Raw genomic sequence first — 25,125 nt, forward strand, 5'->3', positions numbered from 1 at the left:
GAAATGTCCTGAACATTTCTGTACAGTGACACATGCACAACTGTGCTAATATGAGCAACCCAAACAGAGGGAGGGCCAGTAAAATGTACATTTCTGTTTACCTGGATATGTCAAGGCTTAGAAAACAATTTTCAGATGCAAAACATTAACTGCAGTTTAAAAAGACCTGGAGATTTCATGGCTTCTCAGAATGCTACTGGATATTTCAAACTGAATGGAAAAAAAAAAGCCAGAATCAATTGCAGAATCATTTGCAATACTCAGGGTTGTTATTGTTATTAACAACAGCTGTAGTTTAAAAATTGTCGGATATTTTGTAATAGTGACCCATTCTTTCCCTGTGTAGCCATTGAGTCATGCCAATGGTTATTCTGCTAAACACAAAGGATAAATTACCACAGCATCATTTATTAGGAGGTTATTTGCTTGAAACAATTTCCAAAGGGAAATATTATTCCAATATTTCTGTCATAAAAGACGTTATTAAATAGGACAAAAGGCTGACAGTAATGTGCTGGGATCAGACTTGGCGTATCACTATTCACTACAGATACTACTTCAAAAGAAATTTAATTTAAAAAAAAGTCTTCAAGGGAAGCTGATAGTGTTATGGATGTTCTTGCTATTAAATTATCACATTTCCAGGGACACAAAATGGACAGTATCAAAGCCATAATGTCTGCAAATAAGAACATGTTACACCTATGTCCCTTCCCCTTGAAAGAGTTAAAAGTGGCTTCAGATTTTCAAAAGTAAATCCTGTCCAAAACAATAAGTTCCTACTGTTGAACCACCCTGGGTTACAAATGACAGCAGCTACCATCCTCTCACAGTGGAAAGCACTTGCCTTCTCACACAGCTGGAGAAGCTTCATTTGCCTCATCCATAAAAAGAAACAAACAAGGCAGTTTCTTTCTTGTTTTAAGGCTTCTTTAAATCTACAGTGAGACTCGTTTACCTCTCTAAAATGCAAATACAGGCTGATCTACTGCCTTGGAAGGAATCCTCAGAAAGCCCCTTGATTCAATTGTTGTGTTTCTTGTTCACCAGTCTCTCCCCAAATCTTGTTCGCTCTCTTGACGCCAGTCAGACTCCTAGATTAAGTCATTTGGGAAATGAATGGATTATATACTCTGTTTTACTAATAGTCATACATTCCCAACTGACTGGATGCTTTATTGCTGGAGGAACTCAAAACAAGCACAGGATGGCCTCAAAGCAAAGATGCCGTATTGGTGGCCAGAAATTTCTTCAGTCTGCTTTGAAACTGAGAAAAGTTGTGTAGCTGTGAGTAAAGATGAACTACAGAGGCGGCACCTGCGTGCAGCGCTGGACTCTGCAGAACAGGTCTGGTTAGTTCAGGGTAACGCTACGCCAATGACTGGGGAGAAAAAGCTTTTCAAAACCATGATACAGTGTTTGTAGCACAGTACACTGTGGGCAGGACCTGCTCCTTGGCACTCACAGATTCCAAAGAATTCTTTCAGAGACAGCGTCGGACAGAGTCATCCACTACGGAATATACAGTTAACTCCTAACCATCTGGCTGCAGTCCCTCCAGGCGCCTGCCTGCCTCTGCCGCGAGAAAACAGAGCAAGGAAAGAGACAGAGACACGCGGCAGAGCTGTGGGGAGCGCACAGGGGAAAAGGGACTGACAGGACGGCAACGGCCGCTCTCGGAGAGACATCCCCTTCTCCCGGAGAGGTGTCCCCTCCTCCCGGAGAGGCGTCCCCTCCTCCCGCGGCGCGGCGCATCCCGGGGGCTTTCGCACACTCCTGCACAAAAGAAAAAAAAAAGAAAAAAGAGCAGGCATCTTGCTGCTTCCCCAGCAGCCCTTGGCCCTTGTCTTTGGCAGTTTCCTACTCTTCCGACCGTTAGAGCTGGACCTGAAGTCCAGCTCTCACCAGTCAGCTGCCAAAGGACCTGGCAAGTTGTGGAACATTACCTAGAACATCCTAGTTATGCACAGCCACAGTGTATAGTGCCACATGATTTCCTGCTCAAAGGAGAAAACGTCGAGCTATGAGTTAAAGGATTTGTGGACAGAGATGCAAGAACTTAGTTCCAGGTGAAGTACTGCTTTAAATTCGCAGGACAAATTCAGCATTGCCAAAATACCAATGCCATCCTAGCGGCACTGCTGCTGTAGCAGTAATGGTCCAAGGTTACACAACAAACAAGATTCACAGGGTGAAACAGTCACTTATTAGGCCAGCAAATGCAACTGGAAAACATAAAAAAGCTAGAGGCGCATGAGACTTCTTGTGCTAGGTCTTACTAGTTTTATTTTAGGGAGCATGTTGGATCTCAGTACAGGAATTGAAATACAGTATTTATCTATATGCTGATGATGTACTTTTTTACTCACCATGTCATCGCTTTTCTTGCTTGCGTGATTCGGTCTTTGATCCTTTTAAAACTTCCATTTCCTTTGTCCCAGATCTTTTCTCTCTCTCTCTCTCACTCTACCCCTGCCAATCGTCCCCAGGCCAGAGATCCCCCCAGCATCTCCTCCTGCTGCCACTTGAGGGCATTTCCTCAAACTTCATTCTCCCCTCTTCCTCAGTTCTACTCTTCTTGCACTTTAATGAATACCTAATCATCATTCTGGTTGAGTTTTCTCCATCTTTGGCTCAGCCCTAGTTTCCTTCATTTCTGTCACATTTTTTCCTCTTGTAGGGGAATACTTCTTCCATGAAAAAAATATCAGAATGTGTGGTTTTCCTCTTCCCCTTAGCTGTACTTCCACCTAACTTTCCATCTTTAATTCCTCTATTCTGTCTCAGATGTATTAATTTTTCATATTGCTATCCACTTCCCACTGTGCTCCATCCCAATACCCAGTCTCCTTAACTCTGCTTCTTAGGCTTCCACACTTGTTGGTGTCTCTCTAATAATAACATTTTCTTCCATCTCAAATGATTGATTCTGCTTGCTTTTACATCTATTGCAGCATCTTCCTTCTGGTATCAGCTCACTGAGCAGCTATTTACAAGACCCTTGCAAGTTCATTTCATACATCCCAGTCCTATTCTTTCTTCTTATGGATTCCACTCATCAGATTGTTCTGCGGCTTCTCTTTGCAACATTTCCAATATGCCCGTTCTTATCCATCTACACAGATAAAGATATTTTCCAGGGTCTTGTTATTTTGTATCTCATTATGACACTGTTCCTTTGCACAGGATGAAGAAATGCAGTCTCGTGGGATGAGTTAAGCAGATGTTTATCTAACAAACAAAAAAGCAAACAAAAATTGCGTTAATAAAAATCAGATCAGGAAATACGAAAAATCATTGTCACCATTTTGTTGACGGTATTCTCCCTGCTGCACCATGTTTGGTTCTTTCTCCTTTCTATCAAAAAGTATACAGAATAAATTGAATTAGCTTCAGAAACACATGACATATTCAAACTAAGATATCAGCATGCAAAGAGACTGAAAAGTCTGAAATTTTAAAATTTGAAGTATTACAATATCGTATCGTAAGACACGGTATTATAGAGGAATACAAAGCATCGAAAAATAAAGTGAAGCAGAAGCATGGGTACTTTTCAACCCACAATGTAAGAACTAGTGGATCTTAAATGAGGAAAGGAAATGTTTAGCACATTCTTTACACAACTCACAATTAGCGTGTGAAACTAATTACTCTAAGGTACCGGGAAAAAAAATAATGTCTTCTGAAAATGAGGCAGCTTTTCTTTGCACAAGAGAAATATATTATTAAGTTCAGGTCACCTATGTAAATTCCTTCTTTCAGGGAGTGAGCACTCCAGTGACTGAAGGTAGAACAGACTCTCCCTACACCAGATACTTGGGAAAGACTGCTGGGGGGCTTGCTGGTGATTGGTGTGAACTGGCTTGTACTGGCAAACAGGAATCTGAACGGATGCAATACTGGACAGATAGAGCGTTAACATTCCTCTGCCTCCATGCAAAGCATTCTATTATTTCTTTGAAATAAGCAGTTCTTAAAATGCACGTGACACACAAGAAGTCTGCAGGCTTGTGCGCCGTATTAGTCAGGAACTTGGTAACCCGTCACCACAGGACGCTATGTGAAGGCTATTGACTGTGGGCAAGTTGGTCACTGCCACAAAGCAATAGCAAGGCAAATGAGATTAAATCAACACTGGAACGAGAATACTTGGTTTCCCTGCTAAGGCCCTCTCTACATCATACAGTTCAGCACCAAGTATCAAGAGTACACAACGGGGAAAAAATGTCACCGTCACATCTTTGACATCAAAATAAATTCCTCAAGGACAGCTCAACTACACACGTATCTATTATCTCTGACAAGCGTGCATTCACTCCATTCTTAATCTCCATGGAAGAAAATATTAACATTTTTCCACCACACCCAGAGGGTCTCACTGAGTACTCTTCCTCACTGCCAACATTTTTACTTTATGCTTCACTTCAGCATCTTTAGTCAAAGACTCAAGTTTTTAAGACCATGACTCCTCAACTGGCCTCCTCTTTCTATCATCACTCTTCACCTTTTAAAAAGTCATAATCATATCTCTGCAGTTGCCTGTTTTAGACTGATCCAAAACGATCCTTCTAACTTTTTTAAGATTTCCTTCTCTGTATTCTTGACATTATCCAGCTGAGGTCAGTCCAGGACCAGCACAGTACTTCAGCTGAAGTCTTACTAACAGCAGAAAGAGCATATTTAACAAACATCAAAGATCCAAGGCAGCTTTTAATGGTGCTTCAGTCACTATGCCGTTCCAGCTGGACAGTGATCCATCGAAAGAACGCAGCACGTGGCTTTTTACAACCAGTTATGCAGTTAACTAATAGAAATCTTGTATAATCAGTGTTTCAAAAGTGTACTTATGAAAATACCGCGTGGGATCTTGTTGCAAATTAAAGTCAGTGTGTATGATAGCTGCTGCTTTTTACTTGTCCTCTGATGTACTGAGCTGTCAAGGAGATACAATAAGATGGGGTTGACTGACTTCTTGGCAACTCCATGTCAGCTGTTAAATCATCTTCTAGATGCTAACAGGTTTATGTATTTCAGTATTTTCCAGAAATTGACATCAAACTAGTCGTTGTCAACTATATTTTCTCAGCTCTTTCTCATGCCTCTTACTCAATTTTATACATAGATATTCTGCTTGCCTATTTCTGATCTGATAAAATTTCCATAACTCAGGTTCTTCAGGTACCAACATTCCTGAGATTGCTTCAGTCTCTTCTCCTCACTGTAGATAAGTGAAATTAAGTAATAATGAGACAAAATACCTTATCCACATCTGTGTAAACGTAAGGAAACAGAACTCCTGTATGGGGGAGGAGGGGAGGCAAGGTGGGGAGACAGAGGAGGGAAATCCGTGATCGAATTGCTAGAGAGCTGACAGGAAAGATGAAGAATTAGCCTGAAAAAAAGAAATCTCGTGAGATCATGCTAACAAATTCATTTTCTTTGTATCCATAAAATGTCATATATGTGAAGATCAAAGTATTTTAACATTTATTGTTCTGCCTTTATAGTCAGAAACTAGATGAGTAACCACGACAGAAGCGAAAATTAGAGTTGTAATTTGTACCTCCTACAAAATGAGTGTTTTATTTTATGAGGATGAAGGGAGAGTTACCGCTTGAGATCCACTCCTCAGAGCTATGAAGCATTCAGGGCTTTTCAAGTTAATAGTAGCTTACATTACATTTACAGCATCAATACCTTTACTATATTCGCATAAACCATAAGGAGAGGCTGACACAAAGGTGTTACTGTGGTGATCCCCAAAAAAGGACTGATGAGGGAAATGAAAAGTTTGGGCTTTTTTTCAGGTTTATGAGTACAGAGAAGGAACCCTAATAATTTTATTATTAATATATACTTTTATTACCTGAATACTCATCTGTGGATCATACAGCAAAAAATATATTAATTCACACTGACTCAAAAAATATCCCTTCCCAAGTGACACATAATTAATTGTATGTGAAATTCTGGATTCCACGTATGCAATTAAATGCTCTACTTTTCTAAGCATCTCAGTCAACCCTCTGGATAAATAGCCTGAATTGCATAAGTGCAATGTGTTAAAACCCATGAGCTAATATATGGTCACTAGGAAGTTTACATGACCACTGGTATGACTTACCTGCCTCACCCACCATAATTGGTTTGGACATAAGGAGAGGCCTTAAGTTTTCTCTATAAATGCTGCCACACAACCAGAACTTGAAACCTTATTGTATAGGGCTACAGTTGCTCACAGAAATACAAAGTCCAAGGCAAAGACGAACAAGGACGCATGGCTGGTAAGTAAAAAAAAGTCTGTGCATAAGGAACAGGCAACTGAATAATGTTAGCTGTTAATGTTAATATTTTGTAAAGGACTCTGAATAGTTGGAGTACACTACAATTTGAGATTATTAATAGATTGTTTCAGCATTTTTCTTTCCTGAATTTTCCAAAGACACAAACAGGAAAAGAAGATAATCTATCTATTATCATACTGGAGCTGAATATTACGAAATTGTGAATAGAGAAGTAGTAGTTATGGCAAACTGCAAACTATCTTTTAGTATGAAACTTAATGAATTGGAGAGCAGTTCAGATATGAATGAATCTTGTGTTAATGGGAATATTTTACCAAGAATAGCCTCTGGGCTAGATACCTACCTTCCTGTAAATTCTGAGCCAGCAAACTACAATGCCATTTTAAGTATTTGTAAAAATTAGTCTGAAAGGCAAAGGCACTTCAAAATGCAGACAAAGCAAGCAGATGTCCAGCAGTGAGGGCTTAGGAGAAAAGATATTGAATCAATACATTTTAGCAAGGTTGGCCATGTTCTCGCTTAGACCTGACTTGCTGGGACCTCTGTAAAAATGTGTAATGAGGCCTGGGTGCAGATGATGCCACTTCACCTCTTCCAGGCACAGAGCTGATGCTGTGCTGGTTGTATGTGACACAGGCTTGAAAAACTCAGGAAATTAATAAAAAACAACCAGAGCCTTGAGTGCAGAAATGATTGGCATTGTTTAACCCTCAGGAAGGTTAAAAGAGGCACGGTTATCCCACTCTCACAGTTTTAGGAGAACTCATTGCACAAACTCTTAGGACACAAGCACTCATCCATATACTTTCATCTGAAATAATTCATGTTAATGACCTGATCTACTTGTGCTCGCATCCCCCAACAGCATCTGCCGTTCGCTTGGCCTGATGGTGCTCAGTTAATGACTGTGTCAATACATCTGCTAAGTGCAATACCATCTAAACGTTTACCTGTTTAAGAGCCAAACACAGGCTGGAAGGGAATAAGGTGCATACCGTGGGCATAAAGCTGTTGATTCCCTCATAAATCTCCTTCGCCAAGTGGAGTTTAAATAAATGGCAAAACACAATTCAATAGGTCAAGCTGAAAGATTGGACTCAGTAGAAGAATTGTTCTTTGTAACAAAAGAACAATGCGGTAAAGTGGACAGTAAAAACTTTCATGTACAGCAATGGGGAAAAAACCACAAACCAACTGTTTCTGTATTGTAACGCTTCCTCTTAAGCAACAATTTGCCAATAACTTAGCCAAGACATTTTAGCAAGGTGATCCCTAAAAACTTCCTCTCCAAGTGTCAAACGCTAGTCTATCCTCTTTAACCACAATTTTCTCATTGCAAGAAGCAATAGCAATATTTAACGGACAAACTGGTATTTGCTGATCATAGTCAGTACTTGCTTGTGAAATACCCAGGGCCCAAGTGGGTGCCAAGTTTGGCTACCTTCAAAGTCTGGCTGTTGAGGAACTTCAGGAATGCTTCAGGCTGCAGGCTTCCATTCAAAATGTCCATGCTACTTGGGGCCTGTGAATGGAAGAGGTACACAGATAATAAGTATGTCTCGGACAGCCTCTAGGGCCCAGAAGAGATCTCAGCCAGGCGCTTTTCCATATGGACTTGACTGACCTACCTCAGGGAGCTCCAGTCCTGACGAGTGTTGACGCGAGTCAGTCCATACCACCGCTTCAGGGGCCCAGGTCTCTCCCCGACGTGGTTCACACATACAGCACCTGACATCCTGCACTGAGAACAGCAGGAGTGGGTTTTGCTCATGGAATTCCTTGCTTAGCTGCCCAGTGAGGGAACGGGAGGGGAGACAGAACGGCCCAAACTTCTGAGGGTACTGAGGTGGTCTCCAGTGAGTCACGGGCACATTGTCGTAGCACGGTGCTTTAGGGGTATGTAAGGAAGACCTACACTCAGAAAGAATAAAGGAGTACATGGCTATTTCCCATCCTGAAACAAAGGTACAATTAATAATAGGTGACATTTAACAGAATTCAAGTGTCACTGCAAACTAATGCAGAGTTGGTAGGGAAGAGAACCACAACGCAAAGAGAGAAATAATAGTAAGGGTAATTAGTCTATTACAAAAGATGGCCTTCACTGTTCAGTGCTGAACTCTTCCTCCTATATATTCACTTCTTTAACACAGCTACTGGAATGAGTGAAGAAATCTGGATATCACTGGAAAAGGATGTCATGAGCTATACGACTGAACTGGTTTGCAAAAAATTATTCTGATATTGCTTATTCTGGGTACATGAAACAAAATACTAAGATGGCTCAGAGCTTTCATCCTTACATGTACAACCACCATACAGCCTCTGCAAACATGACTTAGCTTACAGGAAGCGGCCTGGGCCAGAAGCATTCTGCTTGACTGGTATTCTGACTAGTGTTAATATTTCTCATTAATTCTCAAGCTTCGCTCATAATCTTTAATCCAAAGGTCCGGTATGTATCATTCATCTGTTTTACAAACAAGGCACACAGCGGCCTGCAAGGCAACTTGGCCAGAGCTGGGAATAAACGCCGGAAGCTGATGCAACAGATGCAACTTTTTCTCCTTGCTACACTGTCTTTCAGAATAAATGGACTGTACCTTTGTTCTGGAACGTACTAACCTATCCCCAAATACCAAAACCAATTATTCCATCCAGCACACTATTTCTGTCACACAAAAAAGGTGAAACACGTGACCAAATAATCATCAGCAGCCTGGTGGTGAATAATCACTGACTTTTCATTTTCTTCCAACAGTAACTAATCTTTTTATCAAAGATAAATGGTTTGCTACGTATCCAAGGATAGGCTGAAATCTTAAAGCAAATTTATTCTGAAAATTCAAGACGTCATTTGAAAGAATTTAAAAGTATAGGCAGGAGAGCATGGCTTAACATCTGAAGCCTCTAAAGTTTGGACTTAACATTTTAAAATAAAATTCTAAGAAATTTTAAATTTAAGAATTAAAGTCTTATAATTTAAAAAACACGATCGGACTTTGCATGTAATAAAACTATGGTCCGTCCTAAGCTAAATATTACTAATGAACTGAGATTCAAAGCAGCAATCTGAATTACACCCAGATAAAAACTGTTTCTTCTAGTAACACCTTTTGATAGGAAATATGAATAAAATATGTCTGTATGTGAAATGGGTTGAGCAAATTCCAACTCTAGAATTTCCAAACGTGATCCAAACAGAACAATTTGGGCTGCTGAATACTGAGCCCAGCAAATTAAAACTGCACGTGGGAAGGCAAGTGGCTGTGGCCAGTCCAGCATGACGGGTATCACTCAGAAGTGTGCTTAAGACTGTGCACTGAGTACATCAAATTTTACAGGTCGTTTCACGAAAGTATCAGAAAGTGGAGCCATCTGCAAAACGTAAGCAAAGATAACTCTCCTTGAAATGAAGGGAAAGATTTTTGCGCACAAACTGGCATTGCCAGCTGCATGTTCAGAGATATCCTATAAAAAAACAGTAGTGTACCAGCTGAAAACAATTATCGCTATTTTATCCCAAGTCACAAATGTACTATCATGTCTGTAGCATGTCATGCAAACACAGCGTGGAGCCTTTGTCTATTTAATGTTGCCAAACAGTAATGACGTGATAAATGAAAAATTGGTTCTTTAAATTTGGCCTGATTAAATGTGGGGCAGAGGCAACACCTTGCTCATTATTTTGCAATTACTACAATACAGCAGGAAAAAAAAGTCAGGTCCAGGAAAATAATGGATTCGGTGAACTAATTTAAAGAAAAAGTCACTGTAAACATTGCTCATGAAGTATTCAAAATCAAAAAGTGCGGTGCAAGAAGGCACTATGCTATTCCTACAGTTTCATCTTTATAACATAAAGAAAAGCAACCAAATGCTGAAATTCTTATAGATGTAAGTACATGAAGAAACTCTTAAAAAGTGGCCTGACTATTAGAGATAAATATTGCCCAATTTTCAGATGTTAAATTCCAAGGAAACGAGATCAGGATATGGAGACTAAGAAAGAAAAAAGTGAATCAGAACTAATCCCCAAGCCCCATTGGTGAGACAAAGGCTGGGGAGCAAAGGCTCCACCCCAACAGGAAATATTTCAAATAGGCAACTTTACATCTCGACTTTTAAAGAGAAGTGATAGGCACCAGCCATTTCTTGAGTCAACTAAAGGACAGAAGGCCATTCAGAGGAAAGCTCCAGCAGCTGCCTATACAGGACGTACTGAGCAGATATGGGCCAAGGTGAGCAAGGGGGAAGCCCCTTCTGCGGTGCTGTTTGTTATTTTCTTACATCCATACCTTCTCTTCAAATCTGTAATGGACACTGAAAGATCACTACTTCTCTAAGGAGTTTCGATCCAAGAAAAAAAAGGAAGAGAAAATTATTCCATCAAGAGTTAGGAGAAGGATTTTCCCAGGAATTGCATTTTTTCCACTTACAGTGCGCATATAAAAAGCCAGCTTATCTGAATGAGATCTGGGAGAACACATATACTATCTGACGTAAAAATGTATTTTGCAAAGGGGAAGAAGGGGAACATCTGCAGCTATGTGAAGTTGTCAGACAGGTGCAAATGAGGGACTGGTAAATCTGACGTAAGAGAAAGAAGCAAAGCAGAACTTTGTATCATTGCAAAGACCGAGGGAGGCTACAATAATCAGAGAAGGTTGAAACCTGAAGTTAAGGCAGAGAGGATAAAAAAATTAGGGGATTTTTTTTTTTGCAGTTCATATGTTGCAGTGGGGTATTTTTTGCTTACATGCGAATATTTATACATATGCAAACTGACCAGTTTAATAATTATTATAAACAGTCCCATGCTGCCTTTTGCAACCTTACAGCCTTTCTGAAGACAAATCTCGCCCACCGCTCAGCTTGTCCTACAATAGATGTGCTTCATTGCTAAGTTTCAGAAGATGCTTTTTTAAAGTATGTTCTTGAAAAATCAAAGTACTTGCAGCTCATCTCAATACCGTAATAAAACATTCTCCTGATTTGAACACTGCTAAGGCTCTTAATGTAGTTACTTCAAGCCTTGCCTAAGCTTGAGAAGCTTAAGATCATGCTGTAAAAAAATCTTAACACTAATAAATCTGGTTGAACATGGAATAGTGATTTTTTTGGTAGCTGTGTTCCACTACTAAGGACTACACTCTTACTCTTTCCTATTCTCCCTCTTTGGGGAGTGGGCAATAGAGAATAATAAAAATATCTTTAAAAAGCACAGAGTGTCCTTAGGGGAAAAAAAAACAAAACAACCTCTTTTACTTCTGCACTTAATTTAAACCATCAAGCTGTGTTCTACTAGGGAACACTCCATAGGCTCTCCTGCCAGAGCCAAACCAATATCAGATGCTTATTCTTTGGCCTCTGGTTGAACCCATTGTTCACATGCAAGAGCTTTCTGCAATATATTATTTCACATATATGATTTTAGTAATGTTGTCTCTCCAGTTCTGTCATGTCTCCCAATGCCAAACGATAGCTCAGCGTCCATCACCATATTTTTCTTAGGTGCCTCCAAAAGATAGCACCTTTCAGTTATATCGGACATGTAAATGGGGCTAGAGATCACACGTCATGGTTTAAAATGCAGAAGCGTTTCTCTGCTCAGTCAGGTTTCTTTATTTCTTATCCAGAAGCCGTGAGGCTCTGCTTCTCTTAGTACAACACCATCTCTTGGAATAGACAACACTCTGAAAGAATTAACGGAGTTCAGCCAGATTCTTTACCCAAGTAACTCACACAGATTCAATTCGCTCAGGGTTCTCTCCTCTTCGATGCCTTTCTGATTTTTCTTTAGTACCAGATATACTAATCCTTCTATATCTAATTATGCAGGTAATCTCTTAACAGTTTATGCAAGGTGGAGTCTCTCAAAACAAAACAAAAAAAAGCTCACAAATAAATTATTTCTAGATTTGGTGGAAACCTCATATGGGTACTAGTTACCTGCAGAAAGTAACACACAGTTCTTGAGAGTGCATCTGTGTTCCTTCCTCCTTGGACAGACCCTCAAGTTTTCTTGCTCTTTTCACTTTTTCACAGCTGCAACACGGTCAAGCACCAACTGGCACCTGAAAGAAAATGCAAGAGATCACCACACAAGTAAATTTTCTAGCAAAGAGCTGATTGTGAGGAGAGGACAGGCCTTCATCGTCACCTTCAATGGAACAGAACAGCCTGAGCAAAACTTAATATTCATCGCAGAAACAGGTATGGCTCCCAGCTTCTTTCACAGAAAGAGTACTGCTGCCTTGTGGCATTCTTTTGGCCTGATATGCATTGATGTCAGGGCAGCAAGACAATACCTCAGAGCCAATGTGCTGGTTCACACAGCCATGGAACCATTTGATGTGTTTGTTGTACTGCTCCCGTCTTAGCCAGCAATGACAGCTTCGTTCAGTTTCCAGTATACAGCACAAATTCATCTGAGGGGAGGATTACATCTCTGCTGAGTTTGTTGACAAATAAATCTGTATTTCAGTAAGCTTGTGAAAAAAATGTTGTTTATTTTCCTTAAAAGGTCCAAAACCCTCAAAGCTGGCTAAGACCCAGGCTACATTTGGTATCTCCAGCACAGTGAGCAAGGACAGCTGGAGTGCAGTTCTACAGTCCACCAGCTCCAGCTCCGTGAGCATCTCCATTTCCAGCCCACCTAATGCTGTCATTGGACGCTACAAGCTGAGTGTTCAAAGCACTCTGAGTGGTACCTCCTCTCCAGCAAGCCTTGGCACTTTTGTTTTGCTCTTTAACCCTTGGTCTTCAGGTATGAAATTAGTTCTGAAAGAACTAAGCTGCTTGTAGCTTCATTAGCTTTTGCAGCTTCTCCATTTGATCTATACTTCTTTAACATAGGGGCTGAACATTCACCACATAATGGAACAGTCAGAAAAGGGTTTAACTTTCTTAGGACCTTCTGGTGCATAAAATCAGTTCTGTATCATGTACTTTCTGGACAGTTCCTTGCCCTAAAACATTAAGTCCTGCTTAAGCAGATTACGATTTGCTTTTGCCAAAGCTTCCCTACTTCTGCACGAGTTCAGAAGAATGTGTCTGGTCTTCTGTAGAACCACGGAAAGACACTATCTACCAGCTGCCCTCTTCCCCCAGATCTGACCGTGTCATACCTCTGTCTTCACCTAGACACTCCCCACCTCCTTCTCTAATTATAGGAAATCCCAAGTTTCAGGATCTGTTTATAGCAGCAAGAACGGCAAAGGGTGGATATCTGGAAGCATTCTTACTGATGGAGACCAAGACTCCTGAGGTTTAGTTTTATTTTGCCTGCTGTGGTTGTACATACCTGTTTTGACTTTCCAGGTGATGACGTGTTCATGCCTAACAAGGCTGAGTGTGAAGAATATGTGCTGGAAGAATTTGGCATCATTTTTGCAGGCAATAAAAACCATATCAGCAGCTTTGGATGGAACTTCGGCCAGGTAAATGCGGCACTGAAACACCAGTGTTTTGTGCTCCGGCTTTCATATGAACTGGATGACGAGGGCTTGTTTGCTTTTTCCAGCTCCTGGCAGTCATGTACCTCTGTAGAGTATGAGTCCGATACTGAAATCACAACTTGTGCCAAGCCCCGTTATACTGATTAATACAAGGATTTGTAATTGGCTGGTCAGTGATGTGACCTAGGACTCCGAGGTGCAGCCAGCAGGAACTGTAGTGTCTGCTGGGTAGTAAAGTGCTGTAGCGATGCTCAGAGGCAAAGTCCTGGCCTTAAGTCCACAGATCCCAAGCTTTGAAAAGCATTTTGGGTTCTAGTCTTCAGTTTGTTGACACGGCATTTTTATATGGCAATTCCTGGTTGAGCTGCAGCACTTAGTTTGGTGATTCAAACAAACAAAAAAACCCACCTAATATGGCCCCACTGATTTTTGGTAATCTGTGTTTCCAAACACTAACTTATTTCTGTAACACAGTTTCAAGGAGATATTCTCAATATTTGCCTTTCCATGCTGGATCGAAGCTTAAACTATCGTCAGGATCCTGCCACAGATGTATCTCACCGCAATGACCCCAAATATCTGGGCCGCGTTCTCAGTGCAATGGTAAGCAACACATTCAAGAAGTCCAAACTAATAACTGTTCGTTTAAGGTAGTTATTGATAGTAAGCACGAAGACACTTCTCCGAAAATTTTAGGCCACTGCTTGTATGCACCAGAAACACGGGCCAGAGAAACACCTGGGTGATCACCTGATCTGAGCTTGCTAGGTTTATCTCATCTGTGGTATTTCTGATACTTACTACTTTGATATCCAGTAGTCAAACTGAAAGTATAAGACATGGGGTGGCACGCTGAGGACCAGTTCCTTGGACGTCTTTAGTCCAACCTCCCATTTGAAGTGGAACTATGGTGGCACTAGGTCAGCTCTGCCACAGATGTGTCAGGCTGCCGTGAAATTCTCCAAGGATGGAGGCTTCATGGCCTCCCTGGGTGACAAGTCCAGATCTGCACTACCCTCTTAGTGAGGAATTTTTCTCTTATGCCAAATACGATTTTCCCAAGCTACAAGTTTCTGCCGTTGCATCATTATATAACCTGTCAGAACAAAGCTGGACTCTGACAAGTTAGTATATTCCATTCAAGTAGTTGTAAGCTGCTGCTACATCCCACTTATTCCTTTCTTAACCAGACTGAACTAGCTGAGCACTCTCAACTTCTGCTTGTAGACTGTGAGCTCCAGGGCCCCTGACCATCTTGGTGGTCCCTGCTGGGCCCTCTTCAGTGTCCCAACATCCCCTTGAACTGAAGGACTTGAAACCAGAGACAGGATTCCTGGCACAGCCTTGCTAGGGACAATTAAAGAGGGTTAACAGCTTCCCTCAACCTCCTGATCACACTTTTCCCAATGCAGCCTAGCATGGGCTTTTCCTTTACGATGAGAGGGCACGGTTGGCTCAAATTCAGCCTGGCATTTGCTGTAACTCCCCTTTCAGACAAGCTGCTTCCCAGCCTGCTCCAACGCACATGGTTATTCTGCCCCAGGTTCGGAAATCTACACCTTTTCTTCCTGAACTTTATGAGGCTTCTGTTGACACAGTACGCAAGATTTTCAGGGTGACTGTGCCCCGTTTTATGTGTTAGCCACTTCCCCTAATTCAATGTAAAATTGGTGAGGGCTTGCTACGTCATTGGCGTTTCCCTTCTTGACGGGTGCTACTGTGCTTGGGTGGGAGAAACAGTGTTTAAATGTTCTCCATTTATTAAGACGACTCATATTTCATTTCCCTGAAAAGCTAAGGCTTCTTCCTGAAGGCCACCTGCATGAAGCAGTGACTTTCATTCACTAGAATGTCATTCAAGGATTTTCTCCTGCCCAAATCCCTGCCACTCCTACATCTGCTGGAAACTGTTAATTTATCTCCTCGTAAATTTAGTTAATATTTTTACAGGTCAACGCCAATGATGATCAAGGGGTGCTGCTAGGAAACTGGAGTGGAAATTACGAGGGTGGGAAAAGTCCAAGCAGCTGGACTGGAAGTGGTGAAATCCTGCAAAACTGGAAGAAATCAGGATTCAAACCAGTTAGATATGGACAATGCTGGGTTTTTGCAGCTGTATTGACTACAGGTATGTTTTATGTCATGCACATAACTGACACTGTGCAGATTCTGTTAAAAGAAGTACGAATACTACTTCCTACGTGAAAGTCTATCAAGATATTAGTATCTTATATGAAATTTCATATTTCAGAAATACTGCTTCCTAACTGTGGTTTTCTGTTTGCTCTTCAGTGCTTAGATGTCTGGGAATCCCCACTCGTACAGTTACGAACTTTAGCTCTGCCCACGATGCAGACGGAAATCTGCGCGTGGATGAGTTTTATGATGCTTCTGGCAATCACTTGGACAGGGCAGCTGACAGCATATGGTAAGGCTCTACAATGTTTAACAGTGGGACCTACCAATGCCTATAGAGTTTTCAGGTGCACAGTATAGATTCTAATTACAAATGCTCTGTTACCTTCTGTCGAGGGTTAGGATTGCGGGGTGACAATCAAACCCTGGCAGATGTATTGTTAACCTCCTCTCCCCCCCACTTCCCCCTTTTGCCCCTCCCTCTCCCCCCTTCCCACTGGGACAGGCGATCGGGAGGGAAAGAAGGACAGAGAGAAGAGAGTTGGAAAAGTTAAAGATGTTTTACTAATGCTACTAATAAGAATAGAGAAAATAATACAAAATATACAAAACCAATCTTGTAAGTCTCAGCAACTGCAGAGCCAGCACCCAAAGTCCTGGATTAGACTCTGTAGCCAACCAGAGCTGGATTCAGTCTCTCACTAGGCCTCAGTTCGCAGGGACGACCAGCAAGGTCCTCTCCTAATGTCAGCCATGAGGAAAAAGGGAAAAGGCAAAGGGAAAAAGGGACGAGATCCTCGTGATCTCCCACTTTTATATGAAGTATTCACGTGAATGGAATGTTATACACCGTTGGTCAGTCTCTCGATCACCAGTTTCTCGTTGCCCCTCTCGCGAGATGTCCATCCGTGCTTATCAATAAGTTTGCATTCCATTGCTAGGTTTAACCAAAACATGTGTCGGGTTCTCCAGGAAAATGCAGCTAATATGAAGGCTTTAGCTGACAGGCAAAAATTTGCTAAAAGAGAAACTTGTTTTTAACAAAACCAGGACACCTTCTTAAAAAATGCCTTAAAAACAACTACACACACAGGAGCAATAAAAAAATACCACAGAATACTACAAAAGTCAGTAATTTGGCTCCTTCTCAGCTAAACAGAGAATGATGATGTCAGTTACAACAGAAAATTGAAGCCAGGGCAGGCAAAGTTACAGTTACGATGCCACAGATGACTGAAAATTTGTGATATTACACTGGAAATATCAAACAGTGAGACTTGACTTAATTTGGAATGATTCTTCAAAACCAGATGACGTTAAACTGTGAAAGTTCAACAGAACCAGCTTCCCTGCCTTTTCTCGTGTTTTGCAGACACACCATTTCCAGTTAAAATAGTTCAACCGTTGCCACTACTAAGCATCAAACACAATTCAAACAAGCCTGCATTCAGCAAAGAACAGATGCAGTGCTTCACTTGTTGCCTTCTTTACTCCCCTGTTTGTTCTGGACCCATTCTAAACACAAGTGATAACTGTAGCACTGTGCTATAATGTAAACAGCTCCAACTAAGGAAGTGCACGTGCTCAGAACTTCTGGAGAAAACCAGAAAAATATTATTTTACACATTTGCTTTCTGTCCTTGAGCATTTATGTCTGTTCCACAACGCAAACCTCAGCTCCCCTCTAGATAATACAGTCAGTATCAGAGCGAAAATGGTCGGTCTCAGGTAAGAACCTATTCAAATTGAGGCATTTAATGCATTTAACTAACATGGCTGATGACTGGATATAAGGAATCTAGAAACACATAATAGTAGCTTATTTTGTTCACTCCTGCACGCAGGAATTTCCATGTCTGGAATGAAAGCTGGTTTTCCCGCAGTGACTTGGGCCCCTCATATAGTGGATGGCAAGTTTTGGATGCAACTCCCCAAGAAGAAAGTGGAGGTACACAGATTTTACTTCAGGAATAATGTTGAAAAATTATAAAGTCAGCCATTTTCAGAGAGAGGGGAAAAAAAAGTAAAGCTATTGTACAAGTATTTTTCATCCTGCTCAGAAATAGAGTGGCAGAAGAAAATACTTCATCGTATTAGAAAAGCCTCATAAGCTGCAGATGCCAAGAAACAAAACTAGAATTCCAGGAGCAGTCTTTTGCGGCAATTATTTTATTTCCAATGCAGGTATCCAGAGCTATTGAAAATCAAGGGATAGTGTAAAATAAATAAAGTGTACCTTCAGAATAAGCACAAGATACATTGACAATCGGCCTGGTATGAGTGGCTGTGTGGAAAAAAGGGCTAGAATGGGACAAGAGCACTGGGCAATTTGGGAGTCACTGATAAAGATCTGTCCAGTAATCTGCTGAACATCAAAGAGTTGACGAGGTCTAAATTATTTTTTCTCGATGCCGTAGGAATTTATCAGTGTGGTCCCGCCTCCCGGAACGCCATCAAAGAGGGAGATGTAGATCTGGACTACGACTGTCCATTCGTATTTGCAGAAGTGAACGCTGACTGTATGTACTGGAATTACGACCTCACAACTGGAAAGAAAACATTGATATTCTCTAAGTCTACCACAATTGGACAATTCATCAGCACAAAGGCAGTTGGTAGAAATGATCGTGTGGATATCACCAATGATTATAAATATGAAGAAGGTAAATAAAAACACTGGTTCTCCTGGTTACAAAGCTGCTTCATTCCAAAAGGTATATAAACTTCAGAATATGAGTCTGCTAGTAGGCAACTTTGGGCATCTACAAGGTAGGAGTAAAACTTATACTTGGTTTATTCAGCTCTAACAGAAAAGGGAAGAGAAGGCAAAGAGTAAAACATACTGTCTCGCCCTTTCTAATGCGGACTCGCGTTGTGGGACCTAAATATGGCAAGTCCAAGTGCCTCTGAGAAAAGCATTCGCCATTCTGCCTGCCAGTTGCTAACGTAAACTGACTGCCTCTGCTCCGTGAGAGTCTACAGCCTGGTTACTTGGCAGTCGGACAAAAGGCCTACTACAGACACACAGGCTAAATCAACACTTAGGCCCAAGAAAAGCTACTCTTTCAAGCAGCCAAACCGCATGTAAACTCCTCAGACTCTCGAGTCTGATAATGCAGAAAAAAAAATAACAATCTGACCAAAAATTACAAACAGACCAAATGGATATTCCACACCATGGCAGTGCTGGGTGGACTTGGCAGTGCTAGCTTCATGGTGGGACTCGATGATCTTAAAGGTCTTTTCCATCCAAAATGATTCTATGATTCTGTGACTTAGTGCTCAGCAATAAAAGCTCAGCAAAAGGCGGAGGAAAGGGGCGAGGGACGTTTCTGGTTATGGCATATGTATTCCCAAGCAACCCTTACACGTGCTGAGGCCCCGCTTTCCAGGAAGTAGCCAGACATCTGCCTGCCAATGTGAACGTAATTCTCTCTGTGTTGTTCGTGGGCAGGTTTTGCTTACCTTACCTTGTTGAACTGTCATTATTACCCTGATCCATGAGTCTTCTCACCTTCCTTCTGTTTTCTATCATCCTGCAGGAACTCGGAATGAGAGGCTGGGGGGATGCTTGGCTGCTAGCCAGAGTCAACCCACCACACGCTGCTGTCAGCCATCCCTTATATTAGGGGCCTTATTTGTATTAGTTAGAGTTTATATTTCTAAATATTACAATCATAAAAAGGGACAGGAATAAGAAGAGTGAGAAACTTTGGACTTATGATTTTTGTGTTAGAACAAACGCCACAGAAGGGCAGTGACATTACTGAGTACAGATGCAGAAAATCAGGCGTGGCTGTGGAAAACTGAGGCTCTGTTCATCTATAGGTAGAGTCACGATGTTTTAGCAGTCACGTACGATAAGAGATGCATGTTAACTGCTGAGGATAATTTTCATGGTTCTCTCTGACAGGCTCTAGAAAAGAAAGAGATATTTTTAAAAAAGCCCGTAAGAAGCTGGGACTTGAGGACAAATTTGATCCTACAGCACCAACGCCTCAGGAAACTGATCAAAAGCCTGATATCTCAGGGAAGTTCAAGGTGGATGGCCTTTTAGAAGTTGGCAAAGATCTCAATCTAATTCTGATTCTTGCAAACTTACAGTCTGATGCTAAGGCTGTTAATGTAAATATGACTGCTTGGAGCACTGTGTACACCAGAAGACCAATTCATGAGATCTGGAAGGACTCCATATCTGCCACTCTGTCTCCTAAGGAAGGTAACTTTTCAAATAAGTTTTAATAATAATTGTACAAGTCTATTATCAGTAAACAGGCACTGGAAGCTGGTCAACTTGAGCGAAAAAGTTCTAACAAACTGCAACCTTCCACTTCTATGCAGAAAAGGCTAAAAACATTTTACATTCCACTTATATTTAAAAGGCATGTTTAATACCATCATTTCCTTAAGTACCATTCACATTTTGGAACATGTATCTCAGGAGTGAAAAGAAGATGGTGAGTAAACATCAAGTTTCATTTAACAACATTTGCATTTAAAAAGGACAACATACAAGCATAGAAATCAACTCCAACTAAATGTATTCTGGTCAATTACAAGGGGCCTTACTGAAAGGTAACAGGACATGGCTAACAGCAGAAAACAAGAAATCTAATCCATCAGCACATTAGAATGGAATTAAGGTGTGAAGAATGGAAACAGTTGAAATAGTCTGCTAAGCTCCACAGAAAAGAAAGTGTGTATTGAGGAACAGCTGAGGAGCAAGGATCTACGATTTCCTAACTTTTTTTTTTTTCAGATGGAGTTTGATAGCCTTATGGAAGAAATTCTCTACCTAAATATGAATATTGTTGGAAAGATGAAATTAAGTTATTGTCAGGAGCTTGGGATAATAGATATATCAGCATCTCTAAAGTGAACAGAAAGATCAGTGATTCACAACTGATACTATATTGTATTAAACTTAGGCTTTGAGTCACTAGTGAGAAGCACAAATAACTTCTCATTTATTTAATCTGTAATTTGACTTCTGGAGCTGGGATCTCTCAGCTTCCTCTAAAGCATTAGGAATCGGACTCTCAGAGAAGATGGCGCTTACCTGCCTAACGGCCCCACAGTCACACGGGCGCTGTGTGGTGCCCTACGCTCACACAGGCTGTGTTCAACCAGTGGCGGAATTTATAGTAAGCGGGGAGGTTCCTCGCCACATTTGATGGCAGGAACCACGTGAAGACATTGTTGCCCTCTTCTGGAGGTATGCTCGATTTGCTAGGATTTGTAGTTAACAAATCTATTGCTACTGAAGGAATCCAGGAAATTCACTTTGCCCCTATTTTCTTGCTTACTTTTGTGGGACTTTGCACTGGTGATTCATCATCTTTTCTTGGGTTTTCCATCTGCTGTATAATGCTGGGAAGTACTTTATGGCTTACAGTGTTTCACGCAGCATAACTACTCTACAGTTCTTCTGAACTTCATGTTTATTGTACGAATGGCCACAAATGTGGAATTGCATGGATTCAGACACAGACGAGATCCCTTCCCATCCAGATTCGCATTACAGCATGGAAACCACTGTAAAAACGCGGTAATAAAAAGCAGACAGGACAAGAAAGATAAAAGCAATGTAAAGAAGTCATTCAGCTCCTCCAGCAGATCATGAGCAAACAGGAGTGACGAGGCCTATCAGAGCATGTCCCACAACAAATGGAGTGGCACTGGCAAACCCCTTTGACTCCAGCTGTCTCATCTTTCAGAGCAATTGGGAAGAAACCACGCCAGGCAATACAGTAGTAGGGATAGTAAAGGGCTAACATAGAAGAAATCACTTTCTCTCTATAGCAAACTGAGAGATTTGCATGAATTGAGTTTGGGAGTAACGGCTGAAGACGTTCCCAGTCCCAGACACAGCACAAAATAAAAATACTAATGTTAGGTATGAAACTCAGTGGGTTTATACAAGCGTGTATCAATTCCCTTTTTTTCCTCCAGAGAAACAGTTTCCCATTAAGATACCATATACTGAATACCAACAGCGGTTAACTACAGACAACACGATCCAGGTAACAGCTTTATGTCACGTAGAAGGTGGAATTCAAGTGCTAGTGCAAAGAGACATCACCCTGGACAATCCTGCCATTGATATACAGGTAAACTGCTGTCTCTTTGCTCCAACTGCAGTGGCAGAGAAAGAAGAAAATGAGCTCTTATAAGCACTTTCTTCCCTGAAAGATGTTCTGTTCATATCCTGCCATGATCCATCATAGCATCTCATAAAATCTCCTATTCTGATTACTGAGAAGACTTGGATAGAAAGCAATATGGAGAACCTGACCTTTCAAGCATTTTCTTTGCACAGGTACTTGGTGAAGCAAAAGTGAATAAAGAAGTAGATGTAGAAGTGATATTTACCAATCCTATTGAAATGGAAGTGACAGACTGTGTGCTGCAGGTAGAAGGCAATGACTTGCTCAGAGGAATCCTTGAGATAGAGTAAGTACAAGAAATGTCTCCTTCCTGCTATTAAAGATGCATGAGCAAGAATGTAGGCATGGATGACCCGGAACCAAATAGCACAAGACAGCACTTTCTTCTTGCTGTAGTTTGGGAAGCCAGTCAACGTAACATCTCACAATGAAGCACAGAGCTTTGAAACAGCTTTTCATCTAACCTAGGCTTTGGCTCCATAGCTTGGGAGGGCAAATAATTGCTGTTATAATTGGACAGAACCTGTTTTCCTGTCTATCTAGCAGGAGCCCACAGTTCCAGCAAAAAATATATGCTTACCCATGCAGTAAATTTTGCTGAGGCTGTCTATGCTGCCAGATGGGTTGAACCTTCTTGTTCTGATCACAGGGCTAACAATAGGATACATGACTGTTTCTGTCCATACTATTCCAGAATTAGAGTATATATTAACTGGGATTATTTTTTTTCACTTTATTCAATGGACTGCAGGTACCAATCTGGATGTTCAGCTTTCTAAACAATTTGCGCTTACATCAAACAGACAGAGATAAATGTAAAAAGAAGATGTACCAGTGTCCCAGCTTTGGGAACAAAAGTGAACACAGATCGTTTAGACAGAGTTTGTGATCTCAAAGGGTGGTACAATCCCAAGTATGCTCCACGCATAGCTATTCCAGACACAGTAAATCACGACTAAGGAGGATAGCTTTTAAAGAACAGACTAAACCATGACCAACAGCTACTGTTTAGATGACTGAATTTACCTTACTAAGGCCTGGAACTTAAACAGAGCTGAAATCCATGAGGCAGACAGGAAGAGAACAGGAAAAATGGTGAATATTGCAGTAAAAGTTTGGTTTGAGTTTTTTAATTAAAAAAAAAAAAAAGAAAAAAAACACAAAATCAAACAACAACCTACAAGCACACTGATTTTCAAGCTCTGCTTTCAGAAGTCTACAAAATAATTATGAGATCAATAAACAGAGTCAAAAAAGTATTAGAAGGTATTGAGCTGGTGAATGGGAAGACTGGAATAAAGTAGGTTCCTTTCACTACAGACCCCAGGTTCCTATTTTCATGCTTTGATGATATTGTATCTTGTCTTGCTATTTTTCCTTCAGCATTTCACAAGTGAAACAGAAAGTTTATATTTTCAGGCTGTCCCCTACTTTGTACATATACAAAATTGTACACGAATTTCGACATCTGCAGTTATTTCTGGATATGGGAGTGTGCTCTTTAACTGAATGCATACACACAGAGAAACATACACAGCAACTTAACATTGCGGTTTGCACTTGGGCAACCAGGAATGATCTGTGCCATAATTCATAGGCCCTCCTGAGAGAATTTAGCAACCCCATGCTGTCTATTGCTTACAACTTTATCCTCAGGCAAGACAAGACAGTATGACAGGGGAAGGCTGTTTGGGAAAACCATAAATATGTGTTTCCAAGAATTACAAAATACACTGATATAAAATATTTTAATTTTCATTTGGTATTTCCTGCTGTGTAAACATTGGTTTTATTGGTGCTATAATCTACTGTAATTCAGCAGTATATATTAACATTCCTCATGGTCTCAGATCATTCTTTTTTAATAATTCAGCGATGTGTTTTACACCGTTTGTTCTGCATGAAGTCTTACCTTGTATGACACTACTATGTCCCATTTTGTGTGCTCATTTGGATCACTGCACAATGTATTTATAAGGGATCTCTACGCACGGGTTTGAGTAAATACCCAGCAGATAGCCAAGTCCTGTATGGTCTTCTCATGGTCATCCTACACTGAACTGATAAGAATTCTTCCTTAGGATGGGAGATGGTTAGTGAAACTCAAGCATGATGCGTAAAGCTGTTTTCAGCTTGTGTTTTTCCCTTTTGTTTCCTGTTCTTAGTGTGCCACCGCTGAAAGCCAGCGAGAAATCCAGTATAAAGTTTAAACTCATCCCTTCTGAGACGGGTCCCAAACATCTACTTGTTAATTTCTCCTGCGATAAATTTGCAGATATCAAGGCCTTTAAGATGGTAAACGTGATCGACTAACGTGAAGATATACAATTAATGTTCTGTGCATGTATAAATTTAACAAATCGTTGTACGAAATCTTGTATAGGAAGACAATGAGAAAATTAGCAAAACAAAATCCTCACTTCCTGTAATAAGGGGTTACCAACATCATATCATTAACATTTTATGTTGTAATTTTAAACAAACTGAGGAATAGTTGATTCTTCATTTACTGTTGTGCATGTCCATGTTATTAAAAAGAGCATCTTACCTTCTATTCAGAGACTGACTTCCATCTGGTTTTCTTTGGAAATCTTTCTTTCTGGCTCCAGATGTCTGTACACAAACTCATGAACTGATTTTTACACATTCGAAGCCGTATACAGCAGACTTCCAAAGCGGTGTTTCTTGTTACACAACCACATATACTAGAAAGCTGTCGGGATGAGCTGCACGATTTATATAACTTTGGTTTTTTTGCTGCAAAGTCTGTCCTGACATTTTTCTCTTTTGGTAAATCAGTGAGCAAATAAGACATACGAGACTTCCAAAAGGAATTTTAGCAGTGTCCAGTTTGAGAGCCATTTAGCAAATGCGTTGAGATAACTGCCCAGCTCAACAGATATTATATTTTTCCATGCTGATATTTTGCACTTGCTGAAAGTCTTCTTTGGGAATCAAACTGAGGGTAATCTCAAGTCTAAGGGTACTTTAACTCGAGAAGAGTTAGGAATTCCTCACTATAGATTTTATGTCAGGAAGTCATCTTTCAGAGTT

General features: G+C 40.8%; 1 protein-coding gene across 1 annotated transcript; it reads left to right on the forward strand.

The window, feature by feature from the left end:
• Positions 1-10,346: 10,346 nt before the first annotated feature.
• On the forward strand, positions 10,347-24,625 carry LOC136108461 (protein-glutamine gamma-glutamyltransferase E-like). Its single transcript, XM_065850254.2, has 13 exons — positions 10,347-10,549; positions 12,357-12,524; positions 12,835-13,077; positions 13,632-13,750; positions 14,243-14,371; positions 15,719-15,896; positions 16,061-16,196; positions 17,749-17,852; positions 18,322-18,567; positions 19,818-20,123; positions 21,857-22,014; positions 22,224-22,357; positions 24,237-24,625. Exons 1-13 carry the CDS (start codon positions 10,540-10,542, stop codon positions 24,382-24,384), a joined length of 2,079 nt encoding a protein of 692 aa, XP_065706326.1. The 5' UTR covers positions 10,347-10,539; the 3' UTR covers positions 24,385-24,625.
• The last annotated feature ends 500 nt before the right edge of the window (positions 24,626-25,125 follow it).

Source organism: Patagioenas fasciata, chromosome 16, assembly GCF_037038585.1.
Source record: "Patagioenas fasciata isolate bPatFas1 chromosome 16, bPatFas1.hap1, whole genome shotgun sequence".
Classification (NCBI taxonomy): domain Eukaryota; kingdom Metazoa; phylum Chordata; class Aves; order Columbiformes; family Columbidae; genus Patagioenas; species Patagioenas fasciata.

Bases quoted from the DNA above. Each gene is read 5' to 3' on its own strand.
- LOC136108461 (XM_065850254.2), top strand. The intron at 14,372-15,718 runs GTAAGCAACACA...ATATTTTTACAG, and splicing joins GCCGCGTTCTCAGTGCAATG to GTCAACGCCAATGATGATCA. The intron at 22,015-22,223 runs GTAAACTGCTGT...TTCTTTGCACAG, and splicing joins ATCCTGCCATTGATATACAG to GTACTTGGTGAAGCAAAAGT.